The following is a 12,120-nucleotide window of genomic DNA, read 5'->3' as shown; positions in this document are numbered from 1 at the left end:
TTACGGATGTGAAAAATGGGGTTTTTGGGCTGGTTACGAGTTCGTAACCGGTTACGGTGTTGTTCGTAACCGGTTACGGCTGAAACTGGTTTTTTGAAAATTATTTTCGTAACCTGTTACGGCTGAAGCTTTTTTTGAAAAATTGTTGTTCGTAACCCGTTACGCCTTTTCGTAACCCGTTACGCTGCAGCCTTTACGAAAAATATTTATTTTCAAAAATTCGTATCTTTTGAACCGTAAATCCGTTTTAGACGCCGTTTTGGACGTTGTTCCTTTAATTGAATGCTCTACCGTATGAAATAAATAAAACAACAATAACTTGATTTTATTTTGAAAAGTATCGTTTTCTCCAAATGTGGTTTATTCTTGTTTTGCATAATTGATGAGGTGCAATGAATTGTTGGTTGCATAATTGAATATGTGCAATGATATGTGTTGTTATAATGTGATTGCTCCTGCTTGTTATGCAAATGGATGTTGTTCATGGTAAATATGGTTATCATGTGTTTTGATGAATGATGACGTAAATGCTCTGTTGTTGTTGGGTTGATTTGTTGTACTTGATACACGATTGTGAGAGGTGCTATTGTTGTTGCACTGTGTGGTGGATGTTATATCTGTTATGATGTTGTGGTTGTAATTGGTGTTGTTATACATATATTGTTGATGTAAAATATGTATTCTATTTGGTTGGGAATAGCATAATTGTGTGTGTGGCTATTGATTACTATATTGGTTGATGATTATGACATTGGTTGGTCTATGTGGATGATGAGCATGTTATGGTTGATACATGCATTTCATAATCATTATGTGGCTGATCCTTGACGATGGTGGATCAGTGGTAGCTAATTCCCATTGTGTGGAATTAGTGAGTGGGTGTCGCCGTATCCTTGACGATGGTGGATCGGTGAGATGGGTTCGTCCCATGATTGGTACCACATGCATGTAGTTGCATTGCATTAGGTGTTTGATTTATTATAACATGAATGGAAGTTGTCCAATGTTATAATGTTGTGTGTTTGATGTATGTGTGTATAGCCTGAATATATGTCGATGTTGGGTGAATATTATACTATTGATGTTTTATCGCTTATGAACTGATAACATTGTTTAATTGCGAATGAGACTCACCCTTACTGTTGACTATTTTTCAAATTAAGGATTAGCGGCTTGTGCTGGGTGAGGATAACTCGTAGAGTTACTTCGTTTAGTTCGGTTGTATCGGTGTCATGCTCTGGTCTTGTAACACTGGGGGACGGGTGTGTCTAGAGTTGGATGATAACTCTAGTTTTGGTTTTGTTGTTGAATAATGTTGGTTATGCCTTAAACATGGTAGATGATGGTTTTGATTATTCAACTAATAAAGTATTCCGCTGTGTTTTAAACATGTTTGCAATTGTTTATGTTCCTCAGAACAGCATGACAGATGTTTTATTTTATATGAGATAATTGTAACGCTCTTAATTACATGTTTACTCTGAAAATATTATTTAATTTATCGGGGGTTTAGAAGGGTGTTACAATAGTGGTATCAGAGCCTGGTTGGTCTGTCCGGCCAATTGTTGAGTCAGTTGAGTTGTGCGACATGTGTATACTGTCGGCGTTTTATCCCTGGGTACGCGGCATGTGAGTGAATCACTGTCGGTACTTATGTGTTTTATTGCAGGAGTTGGATTGAAACAAGTGGGGGAGAAGCTTCGTTTCTCGGTTATGTTTCAGTTGTAAGATGATTGGTTCAGTAGGCTGTTGTTGGCAACAGTGCAAGCGTTGTTGAGTTGTTGTTTCCCGAATCGAAGGTGACTTGGAATTAAGACTTGGCTAGTAATTAAGTTGGAGTATCTTGAGGGAGGATGATTAGAAGTAATTGATGATTATTTATATGAGAGGGACATTAGAAAGTTGCAATGTATCAGCTCTGCTGGTGTGCTGCGAAGTTGTCAGTTGAGTAGCCTTGCGTCTCGGAAGAGGTTCAGCTGCAAGTAGCAAAGAGGATTGCGGTCGTAATGTTTCAAAAATTGAACTTCGGTGAGGAAATGTGTCGCTCAAGTTGTAAGAATATTGGGAGCAAGGGGATATGATAAGGGGCTGCATAGAATGCGATTGATTTGAAGAGGATGAGTTTCGGAGTGGAATTTCCGCAAGCAAAACGCAGGAAAGTTGCTGAATCGTTATGAAACTTCGAAAATTCATAACTGGAGTTCTAGACATCCGATTTGAGTTCTGTTTGAAGCGTCGGAAAGCTAACGAGATGAACTTTGTTATAAAAATGGTTGCAGAAGCTGTAACATATTTAATTGTGACAGGATGATGTCGGAAAGAGGTGAAGTTGCGGTTACACTTGTTCTTAGAACTAGACTTGTTGTTGGTACGGCACGAGATGCCAGTGTCAGAGTTGAATGGATTGAAGGAATAATTAGAAGGTTTGTTGAGAAGTAATTTTAAGAATTGAATATACCATTTGAAGAGTTTTGGAGATATTGTTTAGAGTGTCGCTACATGACGTCGGTGTTGCCTTTTTGGATAACGATTGGAAAATTCATATCTTGAGTTCCGAGTGTCGGATTAGGGTGCCGTTTGAACCTACGAAGAGGAGAGATTATGTTATACCTTATAAGAGATTTATAAATACGGTTGGGTGATCCTATATATTTCAAAGTTGGTTAAGAAAGCGTGAAGCTTGTTGAATAGGAATGGTTACTACCGTGATTGTTTGAAATGAAGTTGAGTCGAACATGTTGTTGATGAATAAGTTGATGAGATGTTCGGTAATAAATATGATTTGAGTGCCGATGGATTTTAGTGAGAATTGAATTGGTAGTAAAGGTGAGATAAACTTGGAACGGTTGAAGTCGTATTTGTGAGGCATCACTGATAGGTTTGGGTGGTGTATTGATGCAAGACTAGCAAGTAGTAGCTTATGCGTCGAGACAACTCAAAGTGCATGAAAGGAATTATCCGACTCATGATTTGGAGTTGGCAGCCGTGGTTTTGTTTTGAAGTTATGGCGACATTGTTTGTATCGTTCGAGATTCGAGGTGTTTAGTGATCATAAGAGTCTGAAGTACCTCTTCGAGCAGAAGGAGTTGAATATGAGGCAGAGGATGTGGTTAGAATTCCTTAAAGATTATGATTTTGGTTTGCATTACCACCCTGGTAAGGAAAATGTTGTGCTAATGCGTTGCGTAGGAAGTCTTTAAATATGTCGGTGCCAATGGTGGAAGAGTTGGATTTAACTGAACAATTTAGAGATTTGAGTTTGGTATGTGAAGGCACCCCTAATAGTGTTAGATTGGGTATGCTAAAGCTGACTAATGATATTCTTGACGAGATTAGAGAAAGTCAAAAAGCTGATGTTGAATTGATTGATAAGTTGACTTTGATTAATCAAGGCATAGGCGGTGAATTCGGAGTTGACAAGAATGGTCTACTGAGGTTTGGTGACAGAATTGTGTTCCTGATGTTGCTGAACTTCGAAAGAATATTCTAGAAGAAGGACACCGTAGTGAATTATTGGACTATGATGATGTTAATGAGTTTGAGTACAAACTCAGAAAGGACACTATTATGTAGTAACAACAGTTTATGCTTAAATATGATTGTCGGCTATCTATTGACAAATTGAGGACTTGATCACCCTTAATCTCTTGTTGATTGTAGACGGAATCATATAAATGAGATGAGCTTGTTTTGTTACTTTAATGGTATAAGATGTGATGAATACTAAGCCGTGAGAATAATCACTCACCATGATGTGTGAACTTATGAAAAAGTGAATATGAAAAAGTGCAACATATTGTACGGTGACTTAAGACGGGTAATCGAAGTCGCACAGCGAAAGTGTGATGTGGAGTGGTGTTACGAGTACTACTTGTGGGAAGTGAGGAATTGATATGTCAGGAGCCTACATAGAGAATGTGTATTGATCTATATATTGGATTTAGAACCCAGTGGATGTAAGGATGACGTGTCGAAGAATTATAACTATTTTGAATAATTGCCAAGATAATGAATATGTTATTATGGTTGTACGTAGTTAAACGAGTATGCATTCGACGAAATTAAAACGAAGAGTTGATATTATAGGACGCTGTAATAATTTTGTGTTGTTATTAAGGTGACATTGTAGATTCCATATATAATGAGGAATTATACTCTATGAAGGACGAAGTTGATTTAATTCCTAGAAAAGAGTGAGACTCAGTCTGAGCTATTTTGAAGGCAACGGTATATTAATGCTAATGAGTGTGATTACAATTACTTGGGTGTACTCATTCCGATGGTTGGAATGTTTTAATAGATGTCGTAACTCAGGAATTTGTTTTGAGTGCGTGTAAGTATGGCTAAGTGGTAAATTAGTGCTATGAATGGTCAAGGAGGATTTTAAATGAATTTGTAAAGAGAGTCGGAATTGGGTAAAACTAAGAAATCTAATTGGTGATGATGATCGTAATGTGTAATCAGAATAGTGCATCAAAAGCGGAATGTAATATGTTGGATAATTGCTGGTGTGACTTAAGAGGAGTCAGATGGTTGAAATCCAATGATAAAGGAATATTATTATTGAGTTTCTTAAAGGAAGCAGTTGGTGAAAAGTGTAAGTATTATTTTATATCTCAGGTGGAAGAGTGTATCTAAGGTTGGTACGTTCGGAAGGTGGAATGCATCACTCCAGTGTTGATCAGGTGTGGTCATACCATGGTTGTGTAATTATAATATTCAATTATTGGGTGCATTGTATGTGTTGTATCCCGATGTTCTATTATTGTTAACCTTTTTGAGATATAAAGAGTGGTATACTTTTGGGGTGGTCGAATGTGACTTAAGAGCTGAGATTGGATGCATGAGACATGCTTTCTGTTGGATATGTTAGATGAATTTTGAGGATCGACTAGGGAAATGTTACCTGGGAACTAGAGAGCCAGATGAAGGACTCCTATCCGGAACTTTTCACTTGAGGTATGTTTTCGAGGACGAAAACTCTTTTAGTGGGGGAGAGTTGTAACACGAAATTCGGATTCTACACGAAATTTCCTTCGATTTGATATATTAATTCGTGTCAGGGAGGTTCTCGAAGAGGGAGATAAGTGAGTTTGAAGATTGGAGAATCTTGCTGAATTTGGAAAAAAAGGGCTTACGGGTTTGATGGAGAAGAAGGGGAAAAGTCCATATTCTTGGCTAAGGTAAGGGGGGACTCTTCCGATTAACCTCTATTATCGGGTTGTAGATGATAGGATTAAGATTTGTATGGTATTGACTCAATAGAGAAGTATGTTCTAGGTTGGGATTTTGACATTCAGGTTCAAATTGATAGATTATGTATGTGTAAATGCTTATCGTGATGTTTGATTATGTTTGGATGTGTTGTTGAGACGTGAAATAACATGGAATGATTGTGAATTGATTATGTTTTTCGTGTATGGTCGAAATGATTCGATTTAGTTTGTGTTGGATGGGGATAAGTTGCTGTCAAAAGTGCTTATTTGGCTGTTACAGGTGATGTAACCGGTTACGGTTGGGTTTGTAACCGGTTACGGATGTGAAAAATGGGGTTTTTGGGCTGGTTACGAGTTCGTAACCGGTTACGGTGTTGTTCTTAACCGGTTACGGCTGAAACTGTTTTTTTGAAAATTATTTTCGTAACCCGTTACGCCTTTTCGTAACCCGTTACGGCTGAAGCTTTTTTTGAAAAATTGTTGTTCGTAACCCGTTACGCCTTTTCGTAACCCGTTACGCTGCAGCCTTTACGAAAAATATTTATTTTCAAAAATTCGTATCTTTTAAACCGTAAATCCGTTTTAGACGTCGTTTTGGACATTGTTCCTTAAATTGAATGCTCTACCATATGAAATAAATAAAACAACAATAACTTGATTTTATTTTGAAAAGTATCGTTTTCTCCAAATGTGGTTTATTCTTGTTTTGCATAATTGATGAGGTGCAATAAATTGTTGGTTGCATAATTGAATATGTGCAATGATATGTGTTGTTATAATGTGATTGCTCCTGCTTGTTATGCAAATGGATGTTGTTCATGGTAAATATGGTTATCATGTGTTTTGATGAATGATGACGTAAATGCTCTGTTGTTGTTGGGTTGATTTGTTGTACTTGATACACGATTGTGAGAGGTGCTATTGTTGTTGCACTGTGTGGTGGATGTTATATCTGTTATGATGTTGTGGTTGTAATTGGTGTTGTTATACATATATTGTTGATGTAAAATATTTATTCTATTTGGTTGGGAATAGTATAACTGTGTGTGTGGCTATTGATTACTATATTGGTTGATGATTATGACATTGGTTGGCCTATGTGGATGATGAGCATGTTATGGTTGATACATGCATTTCATAATCATTATGTGGCTGATCCTTGACGATGGTGGATCAGTGGTAGCTAATTCCTATTGTGTGGAATTAGTGAGTGGGTGTCGCCGTATCCTTGACGATGGTGGATCGGTGAGATGGGTTCGTCCCATGATTGGTACCACATGCATGTAGTTGCATTGCATTAGGTGTTTGATTTATTATAACATGAATGGAAGTTGTCCAATGTTATAATGTTGTGTGTTTGATGTATGTGTGTATAGCCTGAATATATGTCGATGTTCGGTGAATATTATACTGTTGATGTTTTATCGTTTATGAACTGATAACATTGTTTAATTGCGAATGAGACTCACCCTTACTGTTGACTATTTTTCAGATTAAGGATTAGCGGCTTGTGCTGGGTGAGGATAACTCGTAGAGTTACTTCGTTTAGTTCGGTTGTGTCGGTGTCATGCTCTAGTTTTGTAACACTGGTGGACGGGTGTGTCTAGAGTTGGATGATAACTCTAGTTTTGGTTTTGTTGTTGAATAATGTTGGTTATGCCTTAAACATGGTAGATGATGGTTTTGATTATTCAACTAATAAAGTATTCCGCTGTGTTTTAAACATGTTTGCAATTGTTTATGTTCCTCAGAACAGCATGACAGATGTTTTATTTTATATGAGATAATTGTAACGCTCTTAATTACATGTTTACTCTGAAAATATTATTTAATTTATCGGGGGTTTAGAAGGGTGTTACAATTATCGTGTCCACAGAGATGGTTGTAGAATGCCATTCAACGATTTCTATGGTTTTGAGCTCGAGTTTGAATGAACAAAAATATAAAAACGAAAAAGTAATTATTAACACAAAAAGAATTCATTCTTCGGAAAGATAAGATTTATCAAGCATTGTATATAATTTACTTCTCACAAACTTAAACTTATCGACCAGTTATACTGAACCTACGATACTCATCTTTGTCATCATGTATCCCTCACATCAGTATCCCTCTTTGGAGCACCTACGAGATCAACTCACAACTAAGGTTATCTCTAACACAAAGTCCCAAGAACATCCGTATTCTCACGTCGGCGATCTCTCACGCGCCAGTCAAACACAAAAGCATTAAGGACAGATACACAAGTGATTGTCAGCTCTAAATCTATCTCTAGAATTCAGAAACTAACAGATAATCATCCTAGATAAGGATTCAAAAAGTTTATCTCTAAAGCAACTCAAATCCCGAGCACAGAGCAAAAATCTAAGACAACAATCAACACAGATTTATAAAGCAAGTTTTATATAACGTCATGGGCGACAAATATACATGAGTTCAAAGTAAATACATACACAAAACCCAACTATAAGAGAAAACACAAAGAAGAAGAGAAATAAACCAAAAATCTCCCGGTTTGTCAGCACCGTTTGATGAGCAATCCACCTCTAATCATCCAAATGCAAGCTTCATAGTTGTTTTCTAACCTAATCTAACCTAAAAATGAGAGTTTGATGAGTTGGGAACAAATACCCCAAAACATAACCTAAAAATGTGATTTTTGTCCCGTTTAACGAGCTGCTGTCTCAGGCAATCTCTCTTAGCGATATTAGCTCGCTTAGCGAGATTAGATCGCTAAGCGAGTAACAGAAAAAATCAAATTTTGTTTTCGCCATAACTTGAGAACCGTAACTCCGAATTGCGCTCGGTTCGAAGCGTTGGAAAGCTTATTCAATGTTCTATCTAACAATGACTAAATGAAAACCAAATTGATGATTTTTCTCATCCTTATTTTGAGCCTATTGAAGCGCGCTTGACCTCGGCTAAGCAAACTTGTGCAGAATTTCCATTTTATTCCTCCATTGCAGCTCAGGTACTAGTCAAGGGAAACAAAAATTTATTCCATGGAATGATGAAGTGTTTGAAACCTCGGTCCATATTTATCAAACCTCGCTCGCCTATAGAAATAGGTATTATACTTTATTTTTAATTCAACTCGATTTTTTTCTAGGTAAAATCGACTCCTCGTACTAAAGAAATGTCTGGTGTCCAATACGTATTAATTCAATTTAAAATATTGGTGCTAACTTCTTTATAGTAACATTGACATTTTCAGTACACACAACATTGTAACAGATACCATGCCCTAATTTGAATTTCCAATTCTATTTTATAGGGAGTTTCCAATTCAAGATGGCAAGGTTTTGAATTTTATATACAGCAGCAATTTTACACAAATAAAAGGGGGTGTGGTGTTTGGATCAGCCACGGGACATTTGTTCAAAAGCCTTTATTGGAAGCTCTTAAATCTCCAAATTGTAGTCCAGACGATGTAATCTTCAGTCCTGATTTCCATCAATCACTCTATTGCCACCTCTTATGTGGACTTCTTTTTAGAGAAGAACTTCATTCAATTTCTTCAACATTTGCACATAGCATTGTCTATGCTTTCAGACAATTTGAACAAGATTGGGAAGAACTCGTTACTGATATCAAACAAGGTGTTCTCAGTAGTAGAATCACAATTCCATCAATTAGAGCTGCTATGTCCGAATTGTTAAAACCAAATCCCGAACTAGCTGATTTGATCCATAAGAAATGCACTGGATTAAATAATTGGTATGGATTGGTACAAGAACTTTTCCCTAATGTTAAGTATATTCAAGGGATCATGACAGGTTCAATGGAGCCTTATTTGAAAAAATTAAGACACTATGCTGGAGAAATTCCTTTGTTGACATCTGACTATGGTGCTTCCGAAGGTTGGATTGGTTCAAATGTGAACCCTAATGTAGCTCCTGAATTTGCTACTTATGCTATTCTTCCTCAAATTGCATACTTTGAATTTATTCCAATTGAACAACTTGATGGAACTCAAATGAAGCTTGAACCTGTTGGTTTAACTCAAGTGAAGATTGGCGAGGAGTATGAGATCGTTATCACCAATTTTTGCGGGTACTAAACTCTTAGTATTTTTTAAAATTAATGTTATTTTGGTATCTTTATTTTAATTTCTTAAAATTAATATTATTTTGGTATCTTTATTTTATTTTCTTAAAATTAATGTTATTTTGGTATCTTTATTTTAATATGCGTTCATTCGCAGAAGTAATCTTTTGCTTACAATCAACATTGACAAGGACACTGAGACTGATTTACAATTATCAGTTGATGCTGCATCCAAGTTTTTGTCTAAGGAGAAAATTGAGATGATTGACTACATTGATTTATCCAAAGAACCCGGACACTATGTAATCTTCTGGGAAATCAACGGTGAGGCAAGTGATGAAATGCTTAATGAGTGTTGCAATTGTTTGGACAAGTCTTTTATTGATCCAGGTTATATTACTTCTAGAAAAGCTAAAGGTATTGATGCTCTTGAACTCAAAATTGTTGGAAAAGGAACATTCGAGAAGATTCTTGAGAATCACGTTGAAAGAGGTGCAGCTGTGAGTCAGTTCAAAACACCTAGGTGTGTTGGACCTTCGAATACCAAAGTGTTAGAAATTTTGTTGAAAAATGTAGTCAAGAGCTATGTTAGTACCGCTTACAATTGATTTATTTTCAATAAAGAGAGAATAAAGTTAGCAGTATAATAAATAGTTTAAAGGTTATGCAACAATGTGTTGAAATTGTATACACATTCATATGATAAGATTTCATCACATAGATGTTTTGTGAGGTATTGTAAGAGTTTATGTTACCATGCTATTTATGATGCACTTGGTAGAAAGATATACAGTCATTTTGAAGTTGCACTTGGTAGAATTTTTTTTTTTTAAGAGTTTATGTTACCATGCTATGTTATGGATCTTGTTAGGCTTAAGATATATATTCATTTTAAGCTCCTTGGTTAATTCAATTAGGATCAGTGTAGAATTTTTCATATTTTTTATTCATCTCAAAATGCAATCTCAGTTGCTTTGCATCATCACCTCATCTTTTGTTGGTAAAGATATTCATAAATGGATTGTATTGCTATATGAAAGATTATAATCCAAGGATCCCAAATAGAGGCCTAATGCTATCTTTTTGATGATCCATCTCTTAATTATTCTAAGAAATTTCTTTCTCTACCTCCCTCTTTTCTTGGCCACCTCTAGTGAAAAACCCAAAATACCCTCATTTCGGAAATACATTTCCGAAACGCTTTTTTTTTTAAAAAATTTGTCTTATTTAGGAAATGCACTTCCGAAAACACGAAAAAAAAATGTGTTTTCGGAGATGCATTTCCGAAAACACCCCTTTTTTTGTCAGGGGTGGCCCTGAGAATGGGCTCGCGGGGCGGGAGCCCAGGGCCCCATAATTTCAGGGGCACCAAAATTTTTAATCCATATATATATATATATATATATATATATATATATATATATATATATATATATATATATATATATATTAAAATAAGAATTTTCTATTATAAAAATATTTGTTAAAGTTTATATATATTTTTTAAAATACTGGTTAACAAGTATATAGGGGCACTACAAAGTCAAAATTAATAAAAGAATATAGAGAATTTGGATTTATAAATGCTAAGGCTAGTGCTGAAAAGATTGAGAATGAAATGGAGATTGAATGTGTGTTTATTCAAAAACGTTAAATTCATAGAAAACAACAATATGATAAAAATCCATCTCAGCCCACACAACTGAATCTCGAGTCTGCTGAAGAGTATTTTTGAAATCACTATTTCTTATATATTGTAGATCAAATAATTGGCTCACTTGATAGAAGATTTGAGCAGTATAACACATATGAAAATATTTGGATTCTTGTTTAGTATTGAAAGGCTTAGCTAATTATCTATAGGGACTTGAAAGCATGTTGTAAACACCTTGAAACTTGTTTAAAACATGATGATTCTCTTGATCTTGATGGTGAAATTTTTTTTGAAGAATTGAAAGTTATTAGAGAAGTTTTAACAGTTGAATCAAAATCAAGCTATGTGTTATTGAGTTCTTTGAAGATTTTTAATTGTTTTCCTAATGCATGCATAGCTTATAGAATAATATTGACTATTCCTATCAGTGTTGCATCTGCTGAGAGAAGTTTTTCTAAATTAAAATTATTAAAATCTTATTTGAGATCTACTATGTCACAAGATAGACTAAATAGTCTTGTGTTGATTTCAATTGAAAATAATTTTTTGAAGAACCTTGATTATGAACAAATTATTAATGATTTTGCAACAAAAAATGCTAAGAGGATGATATCCAAATAAGAAGAAGAAGAAGTCTCTTTATAGTGGTTTATATTTTGATGTAGTATAAACATTGATTTAAAGATCCATACTTGTATTATTTTTGAACAATGTCAAATGAAAATGTTTTTTTATCTAATTATTTCTTTTATCCTTATGTATTTATTGTTAAAAAAAATTATAGGGACACCACTTTTTTAATTCGCCCAGGGCACCAAAATTCAAAGGACTGGCCCTGTTTTTTGTTTTCGGAGATGCATTTCCGAAAACACCTTTTTTTTTTGGGAGGGGTGTCTTCGGAGATGCATATCCGAAATATTCCAAGACCAAATTGGTCTTGGAATGTTTCGGATATACACTTCCGAAAGAATTCAATAATTATTAAAAAATTAATATCAAGGTGAATCAATACAATTAATAGGTATAAAATCAAGGTGAATCAATAAAATGAAGGTGAATCAATAAAATCAATGTGAATCAAAATTTCCTAAACAATTTTAAAGTTCAAAATTATTTTTAACTTATATAAATCAAAAACATTTTAATTCCATATAAGTAAATTTTGAATTATATAGAATTAAATATAAAATTTATTCATTAAAT

The 12,120-nt window shown here is 34.9% G+C and overlaps 1 protein-coding gene across 1 annotated transcript; it reads left to right on the top strand.

Moving 5' to 3' along the window:
* The first annotated feature begins 6,883 nt into the window (after positions 1-6,883).
* LOC131598105 (jasmonoyl--L-amino acid synthetase JAR4-like) lies at positions 6,884-9,871 on the top strand. The gene is given in 5 exon segments (XM_058870738.1): positions 6,884-6,942; positions 8,183-8,284; positions 8,491-8,594; positions 8,597-9,269; positions 9,355-9,871. Coding segments are annotated over 5 exon segments (1,455 nt in total).
* The last annotated feature ends 2,249 nt before the right edge of the window (positions 9,872-12,120 follow it).

The sequence above is a fragment of the Vicia villosa genome, linkage group LG4 (genome assembly GCF_029867415.1).
Source record: "Vicia villosa cultivar HV-30 ecotype Madison, WI linkage group LG4, Vvil1.0, whole genome shotgun sequence".
NCBI classification, from domain to species: Eukaryota; Viridiplantae; Streptophyta; class Magnoliopsida; order Fabales; family Fabaceae; genus Vicia; species Vicia villosa.
Note: the sequence above shows the minus strand (reverse complement) of the source record. Positions and strands in the feature narration are given on the sequence as shown.